The 27,564-nt window shown below is 38.3% G+C and overlaps 1 protein-coding gene across 6 annotated transcripts in view; it reads right to left on the bottom strand.

Moving 5' to 3' along the window:
- Window positions 1-4,942: 4,942 nt before the first annotated feature.
- DNAI3 (dynein axonemal intermediate chain 3) overlaps window positions 4,943-27,564 on the bottom strand; it is a 28,140-nt gene continuing 5,518 nt past the window's right edge. The window contains exons 1-22 of one of the 6 annotated variants that reach the window (XM_075759828.1): window positions 27,261-27,522; window positions 25,894-25,932; window positions 22,522-22,703; window positions 22,050-22,154; window positions 21,006-21,167; window positions 19,313-19,512; window positions 19,076-19,192; window positions 18,224-18,414; window positions 17,171-17,295; window positions 16,982-17,071; window positions 16,457-16,546; window positions 15,587-15,715; window positions 13,514-13,587; window positions 11,990-12,137; window positions 11,145-11,232; window positions 10,047-10,177; window positions 9,228-9,291; window positions 8,658-8,788; window positions 7,774-7,960; window positions 7,294-7,385; window positions 5,766-5,899; window positions 4,943-5,185 (exon numbers count right to left, since the gene is read on the bottom strand). In XM_075759828.1, coding sequence (XP_075615943.1) covers window positions 5,179-5,185; window positions 5,766-5,899; window positions 7,294-7,385; window positions 7,774-7,960; window positions 8,658-8,788; window positions 9,228-9,291; window positions 10,047-10,177; window positions 11,145-11,232; window positions 11,990-12,137; window positions 13,514-13,587; window positions 15,587-15,715; window positions 16,457-16,546; window positions 16,982-17,071; window positions 17,171-17,295; window positions 18,224-18,414; window positions 19,076-19,192; window positions 19,313-19,512; window positions 21,006-21,167; window positions 22,050-22,154; window positions 22,522-22,703; window positions 25,894-25,932; window positions 27,261-27,408 — 2,634 coding nt within the window. In that variant the 5' untranslated portion in view covers window positions 27,409-27,522 and the 3' untranslated portion in view covers window positions 4,943-5,178. Of the gene's footprint in view, window positions 5,186-5,674; window positions 5,900-7,293; window positions 7,386-7,773; window positions 7,979-8,657; window positions 8,789-9,227; window positions 9,292-10,046; window positions 10,178-11,144; window positions 11,233-11,989; window positions 12,138-13,513; window positions 13,588-15,586; window positions 15,716-16,456; window positions 16,547-16,981; window positions 17,072-17,170; window positions 17,296-18,223; window positions 18,415-19,075; window positions 19,193-19,312; window positions 19,513-21,005; window positions 21,168-22,049; window positions 22,155-22,521; window positions 22,704-25,893; window positions 25,933-27,260; window positions 27,527-27,564 lie in introns of those variants that run through there. The other 5 variants (XM_075759826.1, XM_075759829.1, XM_075759825.1 and 2 more) reach the window with 5 other exon arrangements.

Below are 27,564 nucleotides of genomic sequence, written 5' to 3'. Positions count from 1 at the left end.
AAATGAGCACCTTTTGAATACGCGTAGGCTTTTTGTACAGGAAGGTTCTGTAACTCGATGCAGCAGTGCACTGCTCTGTCAGCTCTGTTTTAACCTTACAACAGTGGAAGTTAATGATTTGATAAACTGTATTAATCTAGTTAGGTAAAATATAGTAAAGTATTGCTGTTATTAAAAGGAAACGTTTGTTGTTAATCTGGTTAAACTTGTAGAACATGTTTTGAATCTTAGAAATAGTCTTTTAATGAGACATTTCCTAAGTGGTCATTTTGTTATATGTTGTTCCTTATATATTCGTATAGATATTATTATTTCATATAATTATATAATCTGGTCAGGTTGCATCCTTTTTAGGATTGTTACTGATCCTTAAAGAAGAGGATTAGTGTGGGAATTACCCTAATCTAGAAACACTAAATTGGGAGATTTAAAACAACCGTCTTCTTCCGAAATAGTCACGAACATTTTTTGTACAGAAGAGCAGCCTGGGGCTGTGCAGGCTTTGCAGGGCAGCGCTGCTGTCGAGCCCTGCGGGCAGAGCCAGGAGCTTCTCTTGCATTGCCAGCCCCTCGTGTTGGCTGCGTGGTGCAGAGCCAGGAGCTTCTCTTGCTGTGCCAGCCCCTGGTGTTGGCTGCGTGGTGCAGAGCCAGGAGCTTCTCTTGCTGTGCCAGCCCCTGGTGTTGGCTGCGTGGTGCAGAGCCAGGAGCTTCTCTTGCTGTGCCAGCCCCTGGTGTTGGCTGCATGGTGCAGAGCCAGGAGCTTCTCTTGCTGTGCCAGCCCCTGGTGTTGGCTGCGTGGTGCAACTCGGTGCAAGGTCAAGGGCAGCTCCTGTTCCGCAGGGCCTCCTACCGCTGCTGAAGGAGGCTGAAGGCAGAGGGCAGAGCCTGCCCTTGAGTTCTGAGAGCTGGTGTCCTTGGGGTGCGTGGACTTCCTTCCGGTGTGACCGCTGCTTCCCAGGTAAAGAAAATGGATGGTGTTTTGGGGCCAGTGATGGCCATGTGTTGGGCTCGTTTGCAACCAAGAGTTGTAGTTTGTAGCCCCCAGGGAAAAGCAGAAATGCATGTGTAGGTCTGTGCAACTCTTTGCAGCCCAGTGTTAAGGATATAATACGCTCTAGGTGAGTTCAGGAACGGACCAGGCCCATCTGTAGAGTTTTAATCCATTGCTGTTCATTTAAACAGGATTGTCCAAATGCTGCTGGGGCTGTGTGGCTGATCCAGCTGACACTGAATCGTTTCTCACCCCTTTCCAGCTTCCCAAACTGGCTTATTAGAGGAGTGTGCAAGAGGTGGGTAGGGATTGTGTGGGATGTGGAGTGGGGGGTGGCAGTATGACCTTGGACTGGCTTGAGCCGCTGGGGACCTACATCAGAAACTTCAGATCTTTAGATCTGTCTTTCCCAAATGTAGAATATATGTGGATGTTTACTAACGCACCAGGCAAGAAATGTGGCTGCAGCTATTCAGATGTGTTCTAAAAACAGAGGGAAACATCCGCCACAGAAGTAGATATCCAGGGGTTTTACAGAATAAATCTGATAAGCCAGACACTCATCTGGTATTTCTGCTGCTGGATCTTAACCCCTTCACCTTCCCCCCCTATCCCAAGGTGTAGGGTTTTCTTAACAGTAAAAATGTCTTTTGTAATTAGTCTTTATCTTGAATGACAGAGCTAGCAACAGCTGAAAGATGGCTCTTTGGGGTGGAGGGAGGACTGGTGTTACCCTTCAGTGTCACTATGATGCATTCGTTTTAAAATGTCATCCTACAGAATGAGTTAGCTTTTCATTCTGTTTGACTTTTTCAGAGCCGTTCAGAAAGGCTTGCTAGGCAAAACTAACCTGTGGAACAGTCTGCCATGAGATAACACAAAGCTTGACCTACAGGTATTGGAACATCCAGGGTTGCATTCGAGAGGGTAAAAGACCACGATGGGGTGTGAGATCTCGTGTCTCTGCTGTTACTTGGGAACAGAGGCAAGGAGGAAAATGGGTCTCTGGCAAGCTCCTGTATTTCCATGGGGGGATTCCTGCAGCTCCCCAGACGGCGTTGCTCTGGGGAATGATGGGACTGATCAGCAGAGCCCTGATCCGCTGCCTCCGTGTCCTCACCGTTAGAAAAACCCAGCTGAAATCTGGCTGTCTTCTGGAATATTTTCTTAAAACTCTCAAGAGTGCCTCTGTGATGGGGAACAAGGCTCACGCTGGGGCTGCTGCTGCCTCCAGGCTGTAGTTAGAGCTGCAGCGGAGGGGAGACGGTTGGGCTTTCCAGGTAAGTCATGACCATATGGTTGACTTTAATGTATATGTCGTTTGCAGCCCTGTTAATCAAAGGTCTGTGGAAGATGATCTGAGGTGGTGTTCTAATGAAGTCCAGGCCTGATAAGAGAGCTGAGCTCTCTAATTAGTCGGTTGTGGGATATTTGCACGTCTGTATGGAGCAGGTTGTCAGCTCAATGTTGATTTAGCAGAGGAGCCGTGTTCTCTTCCTGTTTGAGCTCCGACTGCAAACACCGTGCTGCAGGTGGTAGGGACACGTTGTTGAGTTTTCCTTGGGTTTAATTTGGAGGTAGTTTAATGTGAGCGACAAGGAATATTACTATAATATTTAAACTTCAAACTAACAAAAGACTATTTTTCAAACCACGTGCTGTCTAGTGGCATCAAACCTCTCTTAAATCTGACCAAAGTTCCAAGTGGTAAAAGTATGCGATGGGGAGATCCTGGCTGTAGAAATTGAAGTGGCACATTTTTAACACTGCCTACACCCAATTTGCAGTGTTTATTTCAGGAGGCTCACGCTGCTCCTGTTTCGTATTTGGCTACGCTTTACTCTGACATAGCAGAGCACCGGGGCTGGCTATTGCTTGTCAGCCGAAGATCCTCTCTGCAAATCCGCCATGTGTCAGTCGTCTTTTGTGCTTTAGTGTCTACTGTGACCATATGGACATTTGTTTGACAGGAGTCTGTGACCCTCAGTTTGGTGAGTCATGGAAAGAGCAAACTCACCCGTATAGAGTTTAATCTGTCCTCCTCTGATAGATTTGATTTCCGCTTGACGGACTCTGCTCGGTTACACAGTGTCTGACCTGGCTATTGAAACTGAGCAACCAGCAGCACACTGCTTACCAAAGAGTCGTCCCTGTGGATAGAGGATGGACATGAATATTCATGAGCTGTTACTAATTTATGCTGGTAAATATTAAAACTTCCGTAGAACACCATTTGATCTCTCTCAAGAATAATTGTCTTTTGACAGAAATGTACACACTCAGCAGCCACAGTGTGCTTGCTAAAAGCTGTTTGTTCTAAATAATACTGATTTCTTTGAGGGAACAATATGTTTTAATGGCTTTGGTTTTCTGTTTGTAAGCATTTGCTAGGCTTAAGTAACAATCATTTTCTAATCTGATGATGGCAAGTAGAAGTGGTTCAGCCTGCAAAGTCTGAAGGGTTTATGAATGGTGTGGTCAGATCTATGCTTTTGGTTCAGCAGCCCCTGAAATCTGCTCAGTAATTTATATTGTCCTCCCTTAGTGTATCAAGGTATAGATTCAGCAGAGGTGCAAGGGGCTCCCCTATCCTTTAAGCGTAGTAAGTAATAAATAGAAGACTTTATAGCATGGTGAATATTTCTTGTGGTTGCGTTTACAGGTTGCTGTTGCTGAGGGAGCATTGATGTTGGCTGCTCCCTGTGTACGCAGTAGCATTATGTGATGCCTTTGGAGCGTTGTGGCAATCTTCTTGGGGTAGACCCTCTTGCAGCAGTAACGGCCAGCTCGCTGCCCTGCTGTAATCTAGGCGACTGCACATGCTACTTGGGGAAACAGTTGCTTGTGGAATATGTAGTGGGTAAAGCTAGCTAAGGATGAAATCATCTTTAGTGTAAAAAAAAGAAAAAAAATTAAAAAAAAAATCTTCGTTCCTATGCTTCATGAGCTGCAATGGCTCATTGATTTATAAGACCAGTACAGGAGCTGGTTTTGATCTTGAAATCCCTTAGGTGCCTGCACGCCTCCTCTTCTGCCTTCAATGGCAGCTTAGGGACACGGGGCTGCACAAGTCTCAGGTGAGCGTTCTTTGCTCTGGAGAGCTTCCTGTCACCTTACCTCCAGAGCAGGAAAAGTCCTGGACATCTCAAAAAAACCCTACTGCTTGTCTGTAAATTTTCGAGAGGAGTGAATACTTTGGGGATGGGGATGGGATGCTTGCTGGAGCCGAGTAGCAGAATTTGGATGACCTATGTAAATGTAACTACTGGAGTAGAATAGCTTCTGCTCTGGTGGGAGCAGGTGGGTGTAGATTGGAGGGGTCAATACTGGCACGTTGGTTTGACTGGCTAAGATGTGTTTAAGATTTTTACAGCTTATAGAGTCCTGTCAGACACAAAGCTTTGAAAACTATTATTTAAACAGATAGAATATTCATTATAACTGTATTAATGAAAGATAGCAGGGAAACATGCCCAAAACAGTTGTTCTCTGTCATGGCATAGCTCCAGCCAGCAGCAAAGCACCACATGGCCACTCACTCATTCCTCTCCCTGCCCTGATGGGATGGGGAGGAGAATCAGAAGAAAAAGGTAAAACTCATGGGCTGGAATAAGGACAGCTTAATAGGACAGCAAAGGAAGAAGAAAATAACAATACTAATAAAAGAATATACAAAGCAGGTGATACACAATGCAATTTGCTCACCAGCCAGAACCCGATGCCCCACAGCCCGTCGCTGAGCAGTGATCCTTCCTCCGCAGCCAGCTTCCCCCCCTTATATACTGAGCATGACGTATGGAATGCATACCCCTTTGGCCAGTTTGGGTCACCTGCCCTGGCTGTGTCCCCTCCAGCTTCTTGTGAAAATTAACTCTATCCCAGCCAAAAACCAGGATGTTCCCTAGCCACATATGAGTAAACAAGTGGATAAAGTTAATGAAACAATAACCTCTAACTGCAAGATGCTTTATTTCTGAAGCTAAAGGTGTTCTATTAAAATAGTGGTCCTGAAATAAAAAGCTTGCTGGTTCTAGAGGTGATAATGGGCTCTAAGTATCTGATGAGGAAAGTATTTCTTGCCCTTTTACTAGTCCAAATCTGTTAGCATCTGCTTCTCCAGGTCCAGAAACATAGTATAGTCTTCATTTTCTTGCTCCTCCATCTCTTCTTTTGTTTTCTGTAAAGCAGTCATACTCTGAAGGGAAAACACATACCAGGCAATAATGTACTGTTAAGCTTTGAAACCTGTATGCCACCCCATTGCTTTCCAGTGGATAGTATCAGTGCTATCACAAATTAATGAAAATAGGCATCACCTCAGGCTACATTAACTGAATTGTCATTTCCTTGGTTGATGAGTTGGTATTGTTAAACTATTTGCCAAAGAATGGATAGGGAACGTCCTTATGTGAATAAAGGACAGAAGGCTGGAGTCTCCTGGCTAGAAGGAGCAACGGTTATAGGGAAGCTGACAAAATATAACTCTTTGAAAGAGCAACTGATGTAAAAAGAAAAGCGAGTTCATAGCTGTTAAATGTCCATAGGCTCTAATGCTCTTGCAGGAGTTTAACTTGAAGAGCTGAACTCACATGAACGAGGACCATCTATTCCACTCCTAAGAATTGTAAATATGAAATAAGGAGCTGCTAAGCTATTCTGATTATGTCCATCCTGATTCTTTTTTAAATACAATGGGAAATCCTGCCTAGCAAAGAGGTGCATTTTAAAGACCCAAAGAAGCAAAGTAAGTTTGCTTAACTCCAAATATAACATACTGTTTTCTCCCTCTGTGCCTCCAGCTCCACTTCAATTCTGTTTTGGCTTGAAGTTCTTGATATTCTTGAAACTCTTGTTCACAGTGCTTCAGATACTTGACTTCTCTTTCAAAATAATCAAGTATGTTGGCATGCTATTAACACAAAGATTAACAAGGGTTATTACACGCCCAAAGACAGAATTATTGCTGATGATCTGAACGGTATTGTTATCTATATTGGGAATATAAATATCTCTATTTATCCAAACAGTTTGCAGCAAAACGACATAGAGATGTGCATTGAAACCAATTGATTTTGGATACAAATATGCATGAGGTTAACTAATTTTTATTACGCTGACTCTGAGTAGATCATCCTTCAGGAACCTGCACTGAAATAACTAAACCAGTTTTAGGTTAGTGATTTGACTAAATCAGTCCAAATCCTCACTGACCCAACTTCAAGCACAAAGAAACCATAAAATACCGCACTTTAGTATTACACTATGCATTTATCTGAGAGTCTGTGTTTTAGTTTTCATTAGTCTCTTCGACAACGTAGTATTTTTCAGTGAATACTTCAGTTAGAATGAACGTAATCTAAATATTAGTGACTGCTTCTGGGTTAATAATTCTGTGCCCTCAATAGTGTTGTTCCAAAACACACGTAATTTAGGCAGAAACAATGTTTCCTCATGTTATAGCGCCTAGTTAGCTCCTACCTTGCTTTGGAGAAGTTACTTTTACTAAAATGAGGCTGCTGACCTGGTGTTATATTGCTACATACTGTAGCTCTGCACACAGCAAACCTTTATGGGGTGTTTATAAATTATTTAAGTGCATACATAAACTTAAAACTGGGATAGGACGGGAAGAAGATTTTGTGATGTAAAAATAACAGACCAGGTAGCAGGCAAGACTGCTAGACTGGATGAGGTGAAAACACTAGCTTGATCTTTGGCTGAGAAGAAGAGAACAACTGAAAACAATGTGGAAATAGAAATTAAAACTGTTTCCGTTCTTCCCGTGACCCTTTGGTACAGATAGTCCTTATTTCAAAAGAGAATGAATGAGTGGTAACGTTAGTAATAGTTTGCAAAATGTGCTTTAACTAAGCTAGAACCAGATAGATGCTAAGATGTGTAAATTGAAGTACCAAATTTACAGGGAAAAAAATTACACAGAAGGTGTAAAGAGAAATTCGGTATATTTACATTTCTGTGCACTATATAGCATTGTTTTAATGCATGAAACCAGGTGTCATTTTATGCATGTGGCAAAAAATGCGGAACTCGTTACTGTGTTTTGATGTAGCCAGGTTGGAGCAGTGGAATTCGGCCAACTGTCACCCAGGTTTCCTTTAGGTGCCTCCTATCTCAGTTCTGTGCAAAGCCAGCTTTGCTCCAGGTGATCTTCGGACAATATGGCCACACTGATCTCAGATTAATTGCTGTCCATTCGAAGGCAAGTTTTTCCAGGCAGGCCTGTTTCCATGTTGGAGTTTTCAGGATAAAGGGTCACAGAGATCAATAAAAATTCTTACCAACCTCATTCCCTGAAGGGTGACTTAGTGTCTCACAGATTTCCAAAACATGCAGTACTCCAAGATCATCAGAAACAGCTAAAAAATGCTGCTTTGCTGGAAGACATTTGACAAAAAACATATAAACAGTCTAATTCCAACAGTAACACATACCTCCACCCAAGTGTGAGCTACAGAGGGTTCATTTTTGGTGTGGTTGGTTTGGCTTATTGCTCTCATTTTCTTAACAAATGAAATTCCCTTTAAAGTTTATACTTTTTCAAACTGTATTTTCTTAAATTAACTGTTTTCAGTTGCTTTATGCTGTGGTAGCACACTTGGAATTGATGTATGCATTTTTGTATATACAATGCAGTGTTAAATTAGTGCAAGTATGTACTTATCTATTATATAAGATGGTGTGTAAGAAGCTTGGTGTGCCTTGGAGTCACGGGCCATTTTGCAAACAGGGTAGCACAGTAAAGCGCAATCACCATCAACATACATGAGCTAATCCAGGGGCTGATGAAAGTAATCACTGATTTGGAGATGTTCTGGAGATGAGATGGCTCATGAGTTTTCTTCAGTAAGTCCCAAATATCTATATTTCCATCATCTCTGCCAATGAAGAAAACTCCTGGTCTTGTTAAGGACCAGCGTCCCGCAGTGTTTCTTCCTGCAGAGCAGCTTGACTGAAGGATTGGTCCATTCTTAATTTGTTTGAAAACAAATAAAAGATAGACCCAACAATCAAACAGTACTATCCATTCACTGCTTCAAATCTCCTATCATTAAAAATCATTCACAGTTTAAATGATCCTATTACAAAAAATATCAGTGGGAAAATTGGTGTCACCTTCTGCAGATAAAGAGAATTGTGGGGAAGTAAAACCCCTGATATCTCACTTCCAGTCCATTAAGGTAATCTGTCTATCTGCTGTTAAAATCTGTGGTCTTGAGACTTTGCCAGGTGCAGCTAACCTGGATTCCTCCATGAGAGGAACTGTAAAAACCCATGTTTCTTTGTCTTCAGGTGATGAAAAGACTGCACCCTAAATATGAGTTCTTCAGACCTGTTTAGCACACATTGCCTTTATTCTTCCTTTTCCCTAGCAGCAGAAATAATTTGTTGAGAAGGTACAGTTTTTACAAGGTTGGAATTGAAGAGGTCACTTAATTTTTTTTCTGTAAAAGGCAAGTTTACAAAGCTATTTCTAAAATAGTTTTCTGATGTGAAGAAAAAGGAAAAGGTCATCTTACACCCAGTTTATTTCTAAACTATGAAGCTTTGTGACTTACAAACATTTCTGAAAATACAGATTCTGAGGCTATTATAGTTCTGTCTTGTATATCTGTCAATTATGTTACAGCTGTGTTAAAGTAACTTACTGTAACTCCTTCTTTCCAAATGGCAAAATTCCGGCCTCCAACGCTTAGAATGATGTCTTTAAAAAATGGAGATCTCTGGAGAGTGTTGATAGTTTCAGTGTGGATGGTGTATTTCTGAGCGTGCTTCTGACCTAACGGAATGAAAAAGGTAATTGCTTGTAACTAGTGCTTTAGTGATCATCTTCGCAGTGGGAGTTACGCAGGAGGGGAAACAGGAGTTGCAGGATCCAGCTGAGGCTTCGAAGACACTAGCCTCTTTTTTTGCTCTCAAGGTATAGGAAAAATATAGATTTGCCACAAATCTAGTTAGTGTGAAGTATGACTTCCATGATTTGTGCCAATAGATACATAACGATACACCTGTGAATACCGGAGAAGGCTTTTGCTATTCTGTCATGATAGCTAAACTGCTTACACTTTTGAGGCTGTATACTGAATCCTGGTGTCGGCAGTGAGATGGACTACTGTAGCAGGTGAGCAAGAACCTTAAAAAGACAGAGTATAGGTGCAAATATTTTAAAATTAGCAATATATTAAGGTTTAAACATGTATTGAGAAACTGCTACTTACTAACTGGTTTTGCCGAGTCGCTATCAATTTCGATTATCCAGTTGGAATAAATAATTTCTCCCTCCTGTGATGCCAGAAAAATCAAGTAAATGCATTCAATATTAAATATGTTCTGAGTAAATTAAAATGCAAGTTTGTAGCCAATGACTGAAAAAACACTAACATTTTGGATCACCATTTTTCAGTTATGTATTGTCAAAACAGCTTTAGTTACCATGATGTATGTAGGCAGTCCTGCAGAATTAGGTGCTCGATATTTACACTTCATGCTTTGCTTCAGTATTTAGGGAAGAGGTGACTGGAAGCAAAAAGGTAGCTAGAAGCCAAATTTTCATTTCCACATGAACTCAAAACTGGGAAAGATTTTGGAATTTTAGATATGTAGGGTAGGTAGAGGGCTATGAATAGTCAGGAATTCCTGAAGTAGAAATAAGTTGTGGAGGAGATTGTAGTATAAACATTTTCACCTGACATTTGGAGAAACACTAAAAAAATATTACTAATCTTATGGGTTCTGGAATAAGTTTAGTTCCTGATGGCAGGTAGTTAAGTTCAACATATTTTGGAAATCTCTTCTAATTCTGCCCTTCGAGTAAGGGTTCATAGTCTACCAAATATTAGGATAGTATTATTATTTTAAGCATGCAGCCAAATGCACTAAAATGGGAATAAAACGTGGCATGTCCAGAAAGGTCTTTTTAGTTAACACCTGAAGAAAACATGCAAGTCCATTCATTTGTGAAAACTATTATTTAATTGTTCTGTCTTTCAGATATCTGAGATGAACATTTTCATTAGTAATCTGTTATTTTCACTTACTTCAGTTCCAACAAAAAAGTTGGTGAAGATTCTTTGTAGCGCTTTTAGATTTTTGCTTGAAGGAGTACTCATCTCTGTATATGGACTCTCTTTGGCAGATGCTTCTAGTGTGTTCAGAGATTGCAACTTCTCTGGGAAACAGTACAGATACATCTATGTGTTATATACCGGAATTTATCAGACCAAGCAAATCCTCTGTCTTATAAAGGTAGTTCATGGATAAGGGGAATTTCAAGAGGAGAGATGAAGACAGACTGCCAAGTAAAGCAGCAGTTTGGCAGGTTAACAGTTTCCTGGTAGAATCTCCCTGGTGCTGCAGCTGCTCTGAAGTCAGTGCTTCCTGTACCCAACTACTTAGGGAAGCACCATTCTGTTCTTCAGTTTTACACAGCATCAGTGTCTCTGTGGAAACTGCCCTTACGCATCCCCGCTAGCTGCTGCAACCAGGAGCTAGTGTTTCTGCTCCAGAGAAGTGCACAACCTGCCTGTGGTGTGACAGCTATTCCACAGCAGCTCTCCTGCCAGAAAGGCATTTTCTGACATGCTTTGCAGTCACTCTCGTGGGTAGTCCAGCTCTTGGGCTACCTGTGTGTCAGTTTGCCAACTTTACAGAGGGATTAGTAGTGTGTCCCTACCACAAAGTACCATAATAAGAACTGATCTACTACGGACTGTGAAGTGCTAACTTCATGTTCTGTAGTGAAGAGTGACACCTCTACCCAAAGCACTACAGAAAGACCCACAATGTATACTGTTACTCCAGGATTGTCTTTCTAAAAATGGTATTTTGTAAGGGCTGAAAAGGACGTACAGTTTCAGGGATAAAGACACTGGATGGGAGACTTGCATGGGCTATTAAGCGAAACCTGGCAGAGTTACCGTGGATATGGAACTGCTCTTTCTGTATTCAATACATGTCTGTATTTTTTTTAGTCAATACCTTTATGTCAGACTTGGAGTACCAGTATATTTAAGATACCTTTTTCCCCAGATGCATTTAGCTATACAACATTTTGTTGCTCAGCTTTCATTATGTATATACTGAAATATAAGCTTGCTAGAAACATTTTCCCCAATAAGGTGTAATAAAAATATTACCTGAGGTTTTGTAATGATAATGCAGTTCCTTTAAACTAATTCTGACAGGACTGTACTCTGTGTTGGTATCACTTTCACACAGGTTTATCTGTTCAGGAAAAAACGCATTTGCTAACTCATTTTGTCAGATCTTTGAGGTACAAGACTTACTGACTTTCTGCTGTGATAGAACAGGTCTTTTCAGTTTGCAGTGTGTTTGTAATACTTCACAAAGAGTATTTGCTGCCCCAGGTGCAAGCACAGAGAAAATGCAAACCTGTGGTTTCTCTTGTGTTATCATTTCCCTGTAAGGATTTTGTCATGTTTCAAGGAAAATAATAAACAAAACAGCTCCAGTGGTCAACAGCTGTACCAGCTGCAGCTATTCGGAGCAGCGCAGATCAGCAGGTCCAAAATCATTATTATTTTACCTAACATTATTTTCAGTCTCACTTTTTTCACAAACTGCTGTGACCATTTTCATCAGACTGACCGTTGGCTTGCCAGTCAGTGTGGTTCTGTTGACCATGACCATGTTTCACAGTTTGGGACTCACTGAGATAAACATCACAGAGGTTGAAAAGGCTGACAGGATCTTGCACTACTAACACAACTACTTTTGCACCTACTGCAGTTTTTAAGAGGCAGTCATGCTGTTTCTTGTGAGTTAGGTTTTTGAAATGTGCTCTTTTGAAGTTTCAGAGGAATGTTGAAGTTTTTCATAATCAGAAGGAAATTCACAAGGAAGTCAGAATTAGCTGGAAAAATTAAAGCGTTAGGAAGCAAAAAAAAAAAATCCAAAAACATTGCTATGGAGTTCTGGCCATATTTACTTGATCATTCTGTTCTATATTTGTGTACAGTACCTTTATGAGAGGTTTCCAGCAGATATCTACATGCTTAAAAGTATCTGGAACATCAGGGGGCATATAAAAAATGTCATCCTTTTTTACTTTCTCAGCTGAAGATTGTTCAGGAAGTTTGGTGGCTGGAGCATCCCAAAATAATATCGAGCTGAAAAATGATTGCATAATATTATTCCCTGGTTTTGTTTCAAAGTCAGATGCATTTTTACACAGCTTTTAAAGTTTGTTTTTTAGCCTTCCATCTTCAAACTTTGCATAGCAATAGAGATTCTGAAAAACAGACAAATGCTAGACACTTGCTTCTTTTGTAAATGATGGCATATATTCCTTTATTAACCATTTCACCAGTTGTTAACTATACCAAAGCAGCCAGATAACCTCCATGCAGTTTGCTTGTGGGAAGTTACTCAGTGAAGTTACTGGCACTACCTCGGTAAAATTCCTGGAGGCTCCGAAAACTGGACAGAACTTTGTAGCAGGTAATCTGGTAATCCAAAAGGAACCTCATTCCCAATTCTTGTGTGTACTAGTTTATTTGCTGATATTCAAGGCACTTGAATCTGTCATCTCATGGGAGTTTTCAGCCCTCTGATTGTTTCTGTTGCTCTACTCTGGACATTTATTCACAGATTTGATATAGACAATGATAATTTTCCTCATTGCTGACATCTCTTTCCCTTTTCTAACAGGAGTTGCTCAGGGCCTGTGCTCTTCGTGGGTGACATTACAGAGATTCCCCTGCTCTTATTTTAGGCGGATACTTTTAATGTGTGTGAGTACTTTAAATTATTTCTTCCGTGTGCATTACTTGCATTACACTGCAAACTAATTAGCAATTGTATTTGCAATCATTCTTCTACCTTAATTCTTTGAAGTTTTATCTGGTTTTTTATTAGGAAAAATAGCTTTGTATCATTACCAAATTTTGCTGCCTCCAACCCTCCTTTTGATGTAAGTAGCAAGTATACGATGGAGCCTTGAAGCCTTAAACCTTTTCACATCATGAAAGCTAAATATTTATATCCACTTTTTGCATTCTGCCCCCTTGCCAGTCTCTCACATAGGATAATATTTACTCGTAACCATCATGATTATTTAGTCCACAAAAGAGGAGATTCATACATAAGTATTTTGCCAGCTAAGTCAAGTTTAAATACAGTTTATAGTATTTTTTTGGCCTCAAAATCATTACTAGTTTTTTGTGCAAGTCTCACATAATCAATCAAAGTGTGGTGATATGGCTCTTCAGGCCAATGCATGTGTGACCAGCACACTTCTTAAGGTATACACAGAATACAAACATATACATGTGAGCTTTTTTGGTTAATGAACCCTTAATGCCATTACTGAAAAGGGCTTAACTGGCCAAGAACTTGACGTGCTTGTCTTCTGCATACAGAATTTCAGCTGTTCAGGATAGGCTCATAAGAATCCAGAAGTGTGTTAGTTAAATCATGGAGTGTGCTCCATAAAGCTTTCCAAAGGAAACTGGAAGATGTCTTGTAGAGTATGTGTTGTATATACCAATCAGGGGAGCAGGTTACAAGCTGCATGCGAATTTCAGCTCTGTTTTCAAAAGTAGCACCCATTCGGTTGTCCTAAAAATAACAGTAATAATAATTACAGGGAGAGAAGATGATGAGAGGCAACATTATATTTTTCCTAAGTAAGTACTTCAACACATCAAATGAGCTTTTAGAAATTAAGTCACTGTTTCTGCTTGGGTAAGGTTTGAGAATCAGGATGTCTTAGTTATAAAGTCAAGACATTTTACAAATGTACTGCAAGTGAACTGATAGCAGCTTTGCCTGCTAGACACCTAAAATTCTAAATTAAGTCAGCAGGATAAATACTTGCTGGTACCACTGCAAGTCAGGCTTTCCTTAGGTTGCTATGTTTGTAACTTTTTAATCCAGCTTAACCAAAGAGCAAATCATTGAGAAATTTATCTCAAACAGTTAAGTGCGGTGGGAATGATATATCTTTGCCAAGTTTACACTGTCTTGGTCATGGGTCACCTCTCTTAAAATATCACGCAGCTAGACCACACGGTGGGATGGTAGTGGTACCTTCAAATGTTAATTATTAATCGCTTAGTTTGTGTATGTGGCGTTCTGAAGGTTTTATAGTACTTGTAATTTACCAAGTAGTAATTGTTTTATACCAAATTTATTGCAACTTATTTGGAAAAATAAAGGAAAGGGGTCAGGGGAACAAGTCATTATAGGCTATACCCTGATCAAATATAATTTCCAGTATATGCAAAACATATATTTTTGGCTAAAACTGTACTTATCAACCACATGGCAAAGTTTCAGCTACACTTTTTTTTTTTTTTTTTTTAGGCCAAATCCTACTCTTATTTTCATTCATAAGTTGCTTACCTGGAGTCAAGTGGTAGTCTCACAACTGCAAACCTGGATTAGGTTCTGGATATAACTTTGAATACTTTTTCATTGATATGTAATAATAGTCTCCTGATTTTAGGAACTGTGCCATAACTGCAATGCTGTGCAAAGGCTGACACACATTCCATGTTTATATAACAAACAGTATGTCCCAGTAGATGTTGCTAAATATTGACAGATTCCTTTGTCAGTGTTATTTATCAAGCACAGTTTTCCTGTATCTGTTATCCCAGATGAATATGAAAACAACTTTCTGAGCCTAAACCTTGGCAACACCCCCACCCCCAAACAACAAAAACCACAACAGCATTCTGCTATCCAATCCCTTTCTTCATGTTTTACATCTGGTACCAATTAGTATCCATGGGTACCACTGTAGCATAATTTAATCATGAACAATTGTAGCAGCTTTCTTTCTATGCTATATGTGCACCCTCTTCCTCACTCCTCTGGTAATGTTGCTAAGGACTGCAGTATCTAGGAAGTCTTAAAAATTTGTTTTCAAAAATTATAGATGTATTAATTTGCATAAATCTTTTCAAGATCTCTCCCTTCTTCCCTTTCACCTGCTTTTCCATTGTCATTATTTTACATGACTACATTTGCATTTCAAACTAATTTGGGCAACAATTTGCAGTACTTTGATAGTAAATGAGCATCCAATACTCATATTGTAATAGTGTTGGACCCTTTAACTACATAGACCCTTCACACTATGGAGCTTTAAAACCATCACAGAAAACATGCGGTTTGAGTACAGTGGCAGCACCTAGAAGAATTAAGGTAACTACAGTAACACCATTCTTGGGTGCCTAGATATTTAGGTAATTGAAATTATTTCTCTGAATTCTTGGTGGCAGGCTGGATTGCTCATAGTAAAAATTCAACATATTTTAGATATGGAAAGCTTATTATTATAATTTTGAATTGTCATTTTCAATAAAGCTACAGAAATTTTTTTCTAGTATGAGCAGATTCATGTCGGGTTGAGAACACAGCACAGTTGTAAAGCACAATGAACAGAACAAGTGGCACTAGGTTATTTAATATTTAGAAAATGCAGTGAGAAATAATGAAGGCTATTACAGATAATTGGATCTTTAATAATTTTATCTTGCATTTACACTGATTTCTGAGATAGTAGATTAGGAAAACAATAAAAAGAAGAAAAATTAATTTTTAAACTCACCTCAAAATAATCTGGCAGCCAATGTATATCTGTTACTGGTTTTTTATGACAATACTGTATGGAAGAGACTGCGCAGTATCTCACTAGAGGTGGCTCTGTGCTGCTCTGCTGGACTTGCGTAAGTAATGGCTAGAAATGTTTTAAAAAGAGATGTCTTAGTGTATTTCCAAAATACAACAGTAAACCTGTCAAAGAAAAAAGGTTACTTTACATACTGTTAATGCTGCTTCACATATTTCAGATCAGTTATATAACTTTCTAGGGGTTTAATACCTTCCCTTTGGAGGGGGGAAAAAAAAAAGGAAAGCATCAAAACAGGCCTTTGGATATGAAGGTCTCAAAAGAATTCGAACATGCCTCCACAGGTACACACACCTTCACTTATGTTATTAGTCCCTCCTCTGCTCTTAGTCTCTCTTCTGCTTATTCCCTTTATAGTCTCCTTCCACTGAAATCTGCTTCTCATCTTCCAAGCTACCTTTTTTCTGTCCATAAACTTCCAGAGTAATTTTCAACATTAAATTCAGCAACAAATGCTATAAGTTTTTGACAGGGTGATAAGGCAAGCATTGAGTATATGCTGGTGCCCACTAAAGAACAGTCTTACTGAAGCCCAAGTCTGTACAAAATGCAGTAAAGCTATTAAGTTGGACTAATCAGGCAGATGTTATATTGTGATAATGGGTTTATTTCATGAACTCATTAGGTTTCTTATCCTTTCTAGTCTCTCACTGTAAAGATTATGTACTCCTCTGTTTGGAGTCAGGATACCTTCACCTATTTTTCCCCACTAACTTGTATTCTAACTTTGCCTCTCTTCACCCCAGACATATAGTTGTACTACAATATATTTAGGATGGAAGCATTCACCATATTAACAGCTGTCATCATGATTTCATCAGCAACAGGTTTTGCATTTTGTAGCTTTTCTTCATGTTGAGAAATATCCCACAGTACAACCTACAATAAAATGAGTATATTACGAATTATTTCATCCTTTATATTAATACACATTTTTCAAATACAATTCATGGGGGCTTAGGGAAAAAGAAGAAATTCACTCTCTGCACTAGAATTTATGAAGTCTTTAGAGTATTTCTTCTTCAGTCTGATGCAATCAGTTGAAAGACTACACTTGTCTCAGTAACAACAAAAGAGTCTTTACAGCTTGACCTATTTATCAGTACTGCAAAGAAGCATCATGCAGTAACGGCTCAACTGTGGAATAACCAGGCATAACTTTTGTACAGGATCAGAGAATTTCTGAGACTGTGATATCTGTCTTGTGATACTATGTGTTATTATGGATGTTGAGTACATCTCCTCAGCCTTATTTTTATACTGTAAGAAAATTCAGAAATATCCAATTTTATTCTTAAACAAGAGAATTAACACCTGTCCATTGATGCAGCCACCAGCAATGATATTTGGATCACTTGGATTGAACTGAAAGCAGTAAACATCTTCAGGACACTCCAATATTAACTAAAAAGAAGGAAAACAAAATAGTTGAGAAATATAGTCACATTGATTGTTTGTTCTCTTGTTATTTAAACACTTTATTTAAAAGTCCTGATTAAATACCTGAGGGTGGAGAGGGTCAAAAAAACTCCAGAAAATAATTACTGATTGCTGCAGCAATGATTTATCTGAAAGGTTAACTTGCTCTTCATGAGAAAGCCGCTTTCTTGCTGACACTGCTATAATCCCTGATTGAGAGAGAAAACTAATTTTCTCAGAAGAGACAATTCAAGTTTCAACATGCTGTTAATTATTCTAAGTTGACTTATACCTTCTGAGTACAGTGTAAAAAAAGCAATGCCCCCCCACCCCTCCCGCCCCCCCCCAAAAAAACAAACCCACAAATCCAACCATGTATTTATATTTTCTTTTTACAGATCAACTTTGAGGAAATTATTTTTGTTACTTAAGATTAACTTATTTAACAATGAGTCATAGAACCTAAGGATCAGGATAGAACTCAACTTTTTGCTACTACTGCTTAATGGTGTAGTACTGCACCTGAAATGATGCGACAGGCCTGTAGTCCTGGCCACCCATCATGAAATCAAATCTTTTGTAGCTGAATTAATTTCCTACACAGGCTGTAGTGTTGGCTATTGGTATGCTGTGCAGCTAGGACATTTATATAGACCTTAATTGTGCCTTGAAGCCTGGCTGTGTAGAGAATAATCCATGGCAGGGAGCAGGAGGAGACATTCAGCATGCCTTGTAACGCTCCCTGGCACTCAGCAGAGCCATGTCCCGCTGTGGCTCTAACATTCCTCCCAAGTCTTTGGCATGCTACAAGAACCAGCTGTGGGGAGGACAGCAATGGTATGCGGAGCCACCAGAAGGACCTGGCACAGTTGCAGCCCCACTTAAATGAGCCTCATAAGGGAGAAATTTTCTCTTTCCTATCATCTCTGCTTGTATGTTAGTGTGAGGGACTTTGCATGGCCTGTCTGAACTCTACAAAGAACCTGTCTGTCTCATTTTTCACTTCATCTCAAATCAGCAATTCAGACATTCTAAATCAGTTTTGATTTTTTTTTATTTAAAGGCTGATAATTTTATAAAAGATGCATATTTTATAGCTGTCATTCAAGTCTTAAATCAGTATTTTAACCACATTACCATAAATGGTGGGATGCCAGCAAACGCAGCTAATAGTTCTGTCCTTGAGATAACGCAGATCTAGAAATGACTGGTATGCTTTAAGATAAACATCTGGCTTGCCACCAGAACTGCTTTCATCTTCTGCTAAGGCCTTCCAGTCATCAAAAAAAGCATTCATAATTTCATTTTGCTGCAATGCAATTTCCATTCTGTTTTGTGAAAAGAACAGTTAACACTTTCAAGAATCCAGATGTGACTATTCAGTAGTAGAATTACAAATATTTCTGTAAAGAGACAGCTTTTGTTTTACACAAAATTAGGACCACAGTAGTATAAAAGGAAGTATTAATTCCTCAGTGATGCATCACTGTAAGGAAGCTGTCTTACATTTAAATATAAAAAAAGTAATTGTATCAAGAATCTAACTCTAGTTCTGTGTGGATCAAGTACAGCGTAATTGTCCAATTCTTGTGCACACAAAAAGTGTCAGTAAGTGGGACTTGCCCTATGACTAAGGGCTGTAGGACAGCACCTTTGCTATTCTGCACAAGCCTCTGCTTGACTGAGCAGTGTTTGAAAGATCAGTTTAGCAGCTTGTTTGAAAAGATGTATCTAATATCTGTTTAAACTAACAATCATATTTATATAGCATGGACTTCATGTTAATTTTCAGAAACAAATATTAATATTCGTTAATGTTAAAATAAGAAGCAAGAGGGGAGGGAAAAAAAACCACAGAAAAGTATATAGAAACAACAACAACAAAAAAATCAGTATTTGACCAGACCACTGGTCCACTCAGACAAGAGTTCTTGCTTGTATTCTATATTCTTTCAGGTAGCCTTTAATGTGTTGCTGCAGTAATTTTACCTTAAATGTACTGAAGTAAGAAAGTCTTTCAGCTTCTCAGATGACAGATTCTCTTCTTTCTCTTCATTTGACAACTGTCTAGGAAAATACTGCGTGGCTGTATTTTTTGGATAGGTCCTAACCAATGGGAATAAATTTGAAAGTACAGAAACAATTTCAATTTTACCTAACTTTAGTTGAGATCAGAAACAGTGTATAGCTTAATAAATAAGCGGATAAATATTTTCTCACACTTACCATTTTGTTTGTGTACTAGCTTCTCTTACTTTTGGAACCATTTGTACACCCACATCTTTTTCAAGCATTTTAATACTGAAATTTTTGTCTTGATAGGATGCACATTCAACATAGCTGTCTCCTACATATGAAGCATTCTTATCAGTAAATGTAATTGGTGCACCAAATTTCCTGCGTACTCGAGAAATCATATACTTAATCTGGAAAATAGATATTTCTGTAGTTAGCAGAGGAGAAAGTTTTTGGAAAGTTTGTCCTGTAAAATGGCAGCATTCATATAATTGTAGAACTAGTTCTATTGATGATTTCGGTGCTGAGTACTTATATTTCTGCATTTTGAAATTCTGAAGTGCTATATAAATAACCTATATACATAATAGAAGACAGGTTTGTATTTCCAAAATAAGAAGTTGCCTTTAGGTAACGTTTTGGATTACTGCTAGTAGGATAAGAGAATTACATTTACTAATTCATGCAATATCAAAGCTGCACCTTTAATTAAAGAATTGATTTGCAGGAGGGCTTATGTAATACTGCGTTGGGCTTCCAAGACCTAACTTTTCATCCCTTCCCTCTTAGTGCAGTTCTCAACTTTGGGTGAGGTATTTCAGCCTCCCTTGCAATGCCTAGGGAGAGAAAAGTACCCCAAAGAGGATCCACAAACATTTTAGTGAGGAGTTTCCTTATGGTGAGAACTGGGAAGGAAGAAGGAATCTGCCTTGGCTTCTACCCACAAAGAGAGGTAGGTACTTGATTATGAGCAGTAGAGAGGTATTGCTTTGTCTTGGGATTCCTAGCCAGGTACTTTTTTCCCCAGCAACTCCCACAGAACTGGAATGTAAGCTGAGAATACTTCTGAGTGGACCTTGCCAGCGAGGTAGAATACAGAATACTTAGATTGCGAATGTGGGTTAAATTTAGTGGCTGTGAATTAGCTTTAGAACAATCAGACATCTTTTTAAGTATAAGCAAGACGTCCAGTTGCTGAGAGCTACCAAAACTTAGCCAGTCTTCCCTGAACAATGATTTAGATATTGACTAAAAATCACTGATGGACAGTTAAATGCTTGGAGATGCCCCACACATCACAAGTTAGGTGACGGTTGTGAGTGGATTTGCTTTTCAGATGTATAATTTTCTCAGTATAATCTGTAAGTGTAGTTAATCAAGTAGGTCCTTCTGTAAAGTCAGCTTGGAATAACCTGTAGTTGGTAACATTTATTATGAGGTAGAGAGCCCTTCCAAGTCTTCCAAGCTATTCAAATGCCATCCATATAATGAAACAGAGTTCATTGGGCTCCATGAAAACAGAACTATGTCCTTAGAATATAATTACAATAACTCAATTTGTAATCTGGCCAGATAGTAAATTGAGCAAAAAGTGGCAGAGATGCTACTACTGACCAGATGATCAGGACTTTTGAACTTACAACTTAAGAAGTAGATATATCCAATACAGTCTCACATGCCTTATTTGCAGGACTTAAGGAGAACAGTTGTTTAAAAAAAAAATTTAAAAAATTCTGTAGCACATTCATTTTTTGTTAAAAGTTGAGTAAGTTGTCTCTCTTTTTGTTTTCTTGAAAGACCCCAAGAAAAACTAGAATTGCAGCTTTCAATTTTCTGATGTTTTTTATTAAAATAAATTTGTTTGTGATATTTATTTGATTGAGTAACATCTGTTGATTCTGACCTTTGTAACAGTGTCTTTAACAGATTCTTCTTCAACTTCCTTTTCGCTGCCAAGAGAAACCCAAGGTTTGTGGACAGGAGGCGTATAAGGATGGACTTCCAGAGTTTCCTCTCTATTTTCTTCTTCTTTTTCTTCTTCTTTTTCTTCTGCAGTTTCTGGAGGCTGTAACATCAAACAGTGCGAAACAGTGCTTTTACAAAAATTTGTTACTGAAATGTAAGTATGAACTAGAAACCCCGTTTTCAGTCTTTATTCACACATTCTTTACTTTTGTCTCAACACACTAAGTCTGGCTATACAGTGCCTTGGGTATGATTTGGTTCGTGTTAGGTCCCATTTGTTCATTTGTGCATTAGAATTTTCCAGTAAACATTACATAGTTAATAGTTAACTACTAAAGAGAGACTGCTGTCTTGAAAGCAAATCACTGTTGTGTAAAAAGAATTTATAGTGATTTTCTACATTAGGCCCTCCTGCCTGGAATTGCAATTTGCTTTTCTATTAATTGCTACATCTCCTGATGCTGGGTGACAAACTCATGTTGAAAAATTATGTAATCTGCCCATAAAACTTCTCCTATGATGCAATGCACCAGGGGAAATCCTCTATATATCTAGAGTTATTTAGGACTCAAGAACATTTTAAGGTATGATTTGAAGAATATATACATATATTTTGTGAATAATAAGTATAATGTTTCTTGGAAGATGCCCAATATATTATAATCTTTTATTTTTACGTCTTAGAAACTTGGGTCTTGGCAGAGGACATTAACGCTTATGATAAAAATGCAGCAAAGGGGGTTATATTGGCCCTCTGAAGTAGAATACAAAAATTTAATTCAATCTTTCTTGGTATAAAAAATGTTTTTACAGTGATACATGTATTTTTCCATTATTGGATTAAACTTTAGAGAAATATTCTGGCCTGCCAAGCACATCAGATGCTTAGGAATACAATACCATTCCTGAGGTATATGTTTGAGACAAGATTCTGAAACATTCATAGATAGAAGAATGCTGTGGCATACTTGGATTTTCTTACCTTCAGAAGGTTCTCCTTGGCTTCCTCAGAAGCAACAAGGTAAAAGTTCTGTCCGTGCTGGAACTTTGCATCAAAAACTACCAAAAGTTCTTCCCCTGGATATTCCTATTTTAGTTAAAACAATTAGTGGAAAACTGAAAGCAAATAACATCCAAACCAGACACAAGCCTGTGACTGGCAAAGCTACCACTAGTGTAAATTCAGTATCTTTGGTTAATCTTGTGGTGTTAACAGAGAATTCCATATGCTACTTGAAAAGAACAGATGGATTTTATTTTGTAATAAAAATAAGTCTGGGATAAAACTAATCTCTTCATACAGAGAATTAAACAGAAAAGAAACTGTTTTAATGATTCTCAGTAAGTAGGCCATGAATTAGGGGAAGCCAAAATAAAGGACAGACCTTATCATTAGACGAATATATATTCTGAGAGTACGAAGTCTTAAAGTGAGAATGAAATAAACTACATACTAGGACAACTTTTTTGACAGGGTGGAAATCAGAAATTGCAGCTCTTGTTTTCAGGTCCTGAATGATGTCCTCTTTTTTAATAAGTTTGAAACAATTTTCTTCTTTGACATCTTCATTGACTCGGCAATTAAAAATTTCTTGGGTCTTTGTAGTGAAAACTAAAGGAAAGATTTCTGGGTGGCCTATGAAAGAAACAAAATTGCATGATAAACAAATTCAGAGTGTTGTTTAAACATAAACATATACCTTAATAACTGGGTCTTTACTGTTTCCTAACAGAATGCCTTTGAATCTCTCAGCTTAGTTTTTGATATTTTGGAAGGCATGGAATACAACTTATATTACATTTTATTAATCTTGGAAAAGACTCTACCTAGCATTTCCTACTTAATGAATATGTTATTCCTAGAATGAGAGGGGTTTTTCCTCTTGATCAACAGGTGATTAAGAGCCTTAGTGAAGAGTCATTAATGGACTGGTTTTGATACATAAAGGACAGAACTGCATGGCTCTGATTTAAGAGAGCCCTTCAATAAATATACTCTAGTCCTTCCCTGGAGAGCAATGGCGTGTTAAGCCAGTGTTTAATCTAAACAAGGCTTCAATAGCATCCCAAATAATCGTGCTTTTCTGATTTTGGACTTTTATCTTCCTCTCATCTAGTTCAGAGTGCAGTTGAGGCTATTTCTCAACTAACAGGTGAGACTAAAGCAAGGTCATTAAGATTCAAGCCAGATACAAGCTTTTATTTTCCACTTTGCTGGAGAATATATAGCTGCTGTTTTCTATGCACGTGACCTCTATTAGGTTTGTTCATGGTAATTCAGAACAAGACAGCTATTTCTTATCCTAGCTGTGAGACTGTTACCTTCATTGTTTTTAGTGAGGCTGGGGGCAGTTAGGTGACCTGGCGACTGTGCTTTGCAAACACCCAATCCGAAGATAATATATCGTGCTGCTTCTTAAGTGTATGTCAATGTAGGTACATAACATTGGTCCTTCCCAAATTACATGTTCTGCCTTCTGGTTTACATAACGGATATCAGTGATTAAGATCACTGTAGACCCAGCTAGTTGAATCCCGCAGCCTCAGAGACTCTCTTCTTCTTTGCAATACTGCCATGTTAGCAGACTCGTGCCGCAGGTCTCAGCTGCCATAGTAAGAGCATTCTTCGTGAAGGCCTCTATACTTCTGTCTGAGAAGGCCAGTAGGTGTTCACTTTGAATGTTCATCTTTTTGATAAAATGGGAAGTGGAAAAGATTTAAGGACGTGTATACGGGGGATTTTTGTGTACTGAAATGGAGTGGCTTTTGTGATAATAGCTGATACTTTCTATATTCTTTGTTTCGTTCTATTTTCTTAGTTTGAGTTAATTAATATTTTATCTTACTTCCCAGAACCTGTGGTACTTTTCTCCTTGTGTGTGTCTTAAATTGAAGTTGATATATCTAAAGTTATGATATTGACCAGTTGGCTCAGCATGTTTTGAGAAACCATCTCTAACCTAAGCCAGCAAGGACTGACCAAACAATAAATCCTTCTTAATCTCTATCATCCGGGAAGCTAAATCTGCATAAGCCTATCACATAATACATAATGTTTGACGAATTTGACATTTATCCTTTAAAATCTTTCAGTGCTGCTCCTCCACTGCTATGGTCATCACTAAAATTAATGACATGTATGATGCTTCTGGCATACCCTGCGCTAAACCGAGTGTAATTTACTTGGCATTCACCAGTTATTTTGTAGCATACACAATCCATTTGTAGCATGTTTACTTTCTTCACAAGTTATAGTCAATATTGTATGGCTTTCCTTTTTAATATCTCAGAGATTTCTGGGATTTCTGTGTGGATGCTTCAAAAAAATGCAAAATTATAGGGATGTTGATGGGGAAAGGCCTCTGAAAGTCATCTGGTCCAAACTCACTGTTGGTAACACCAGACCAAAGAAGGACTCGTTTATCTTCCAGAGTCCCTGTTTGCCTTTTTGACATCTACTGTCTGTAGCTAATCTATGTAGAATCTAATAAGAGACTTCACATTGTGTTCTAATAGTAAATTGTACCATATGATTTGTAACAGCGTACAGCTCCTGGTGTTATGAGAACTTCACAAAGGAGCAAAAAGCTCTAAGAGAAGTAAAGAACACTTGTAGGTCTTATGCTAAGAACATACCATGCATACAGTTAAAATCCTGCACAGACAGTGTCTGCATATAGTAGCATTTTTTTCCTGCTTTTAGCAAAGCAACAGGTTTCTAGCAATCGTTTAGATATTATGGCTTCGAACCTTATTTGCCAGTAGGTGGAGGTAAAACTCTCTCTTACTGTCAAAACTAAGCAGCTCCAGGAACACTGTAAATACCATTTTAAAAGGAACACTTTTCATCATCTGAGGGATCACTTGTTGTCCATTTTCATTAATTGCAGCTTACTCATTTCGGTGAAGCCGATCAGAGTGCAATTTTCACTTCCACCCATGTGCTTACAGGATTATGTAGGAAGACAAGTGATTTATGATTTCTTTAAAAATTACCTGGTTTGTATATTTGCCACATTATGTTTTAGCTTTTAGCAATAAAAGCTGTACTGTTAAAAGCTAATTAAGAAGATAACCTTTTGGGCTGTTCCTGTAAACTTTAGATAAATTTTATATTGATATCAATTTAAATTATATCCAAATATATAACCTGCACAAATCACATCAGAAGAAAAGTCTAACTAGAGTTGGGAAAAAAAAACATTTTAAAATTATTTGGTGTTTAAGATAAAGGACTATATTTCAATTCAAATAATGACATGGTTTACCTCATAACTATGGCCACATGTAAAACTGCATAAATGGGCATTTTTCTTGCTCATAAGCCAAGAGAAGTGCTTGATATCTTGTGACACTTAATGGCAGATTTTTTTTTCCACACAGCAAAAGACATCAATCAGTGTCTATTGATATCTATGATTAAAAAACAAGTGATCTGCTAAAATCATCTTCTCACCAGATTCAGTGATTTGACAAAGATCAAATATTTAAAAAAGGATAAAAAGATTTTCTTTCAATTGCTTAACTAAGTGCAAACATTTTGCACCCTATAATTCTGTTGTAATGCTCTTTCTTTCCCCTGATCCCAACTCCTCTCAATCCAAGATAAAAACATCTTCTACAAACCCATACCTGTTTCAGCATTCCTTGCTGAGCTGCCTGCAATAACTACTGTAATAGCTGCATTTCTTCATTGTTCCTAATTTTTCCCATTCATAAAAAAAAATCTTTCCTTTTCATTCCCTGGCATTAGTAACATTAAAGCTTCAAAATGTTTAAAGCATTCCAAAACTATTACTTTAAAGCCCAGTCATCATAGCACTTACCTATACCAGCCATAGAAAGATCAACATCATCTTTTTTACCTGAAATATAACAACATGAGGTTATCAGTAATTTTCCTTCCCAACAAAGTAACTATACATATACACTCCTGTCCTTGTTAGGGCAATATTTAAAATCTCTATATACATTTAAAACTAAACTGTGAAGAGGAAACAAAAAATAGTTTCTCCTCAGTTCAAATTTAACAGAAGAAATGAGTGAAGCCTTTTAAAACAGGTCTATATCTCAAGGAGATGTTAGCATATTTGGAAACTGTGGAGATTTAAAACTCGTTTTTATTTTGAGCAGGTGGTCTACATAAGAGAGAAGCCGTAAGAAATCTTGTGGTGCAAACTGCAGTTTCCATGGTTGAAAACTGCACTGTTACCTGAATAGTACCTGCCTGGGGCAATGACCATATAAACCATGTCATGTGAAGAGGAGATAAATGGGCAAGGCTGGCTAACAGCAGACAGCAGCAGAGCTGGCAGATGTCCCCTCTGACGGTGGGGAGGTGGGCAGGCTGGCCCTGGGTGGCAGGGTGCTGCAGGAGCTGGGCTTTCTTCAGCTCCTGAGAGAGGGTCTGCAAACCTCAAGTGAGGTAGGACAGGAAATTACACCAATGTACTGAATATTCTCTGGAGCACAACAGCTGTTAATCAGCTGGGAGGGAAAAGGTGTTTAAAAGGTGAAAACAACTTCAGGAAGGTGGCTGTCATGGCAGAAACAAAATCCATGAAACAAAACAAACCCAAGCAAGAGTACATTCCCACCTTTTCTGAGAATGTGCATGAATCACTGGGAAAAATATTTGTATATAGCAAAGGCTTATTAGCCTTACACTTCATTAACTATACACTTTATAAATGACACAGGTGAGATAGTATCTCAGCACATCTCAGAAAAAAAGCAATACAGTGCACTGCAAAATTAAATTGTGAGACTTTGGTATATTTTGAAGCTCTATTATTGTACCTTTACAGTGTGATCCTGAGCACCTGAACTCCTGCTTCTGGAGGCATCTCTCTCTGCCTGATGCTCTGTCCCTGGACTGTTAGCTTTTGTGAATCTCCCCACTTAGTGTATATTAAGCCTCCCAATTTCACATTCAATACTGTTATTATGATACCACAAACTATTAAGTCTAAACTACCAAAGCAAAGTGTCAATATAGCAATGTAGCTTTGTTATGTTCCATATATTGGTTACAAAATCATAATCAGTAACTGTAGATCTCAGTTATTTATATAAAATAGCTTATTCTAATTTATCTCATGTTTTTATTAAATGCATGGGCCGAAAAGAATTAAGGTAGCTGTCATGTGAGACCAGATTAGTGCTTGTTTCATTGCTGCTGTACCTTACATACCAAGCTGTGTTCGTTTTCCTTTTGAGGATTCCTTAGCTTTGTTTTCACTTTTCTGTTTCTTTGCTGAGGTTTTTGGACTTTTTGAGGAGGTCTTGCCAGATGTGAGATTTTCTGACATTTTTTCAGATTTCTCTAGAGAAAGATACATATCAAAAAACTTTAAACACACAATGGAATGCACCACGTGTGAGTGAAAATTTGGTCCATGACTTTGTGCAGCTTATCATTATAGTAATATTTTCATACTCAGCCAAAGGTATGTTCCATAATTTAAGACCATAAACTGTATTTTGATATAATATGT

Source organism: Balearica regulorum, chromosome 8, assembly GCF_011004875.1.
Source record: "Balearica regulorum gibbericeps isolate bBalReg1 chromosome 8, bBalReg1.pri, whole genome shotgun sequence".
Lineage (NCBI taxonomy): Eukaryota > Metazoa > Chordata > Aves > Gruiformes > Gruidae > Balearica > Balearica regulorum.
This window is presented reverse-complemented; position numbering and strand designations above follow the sequence as displayed.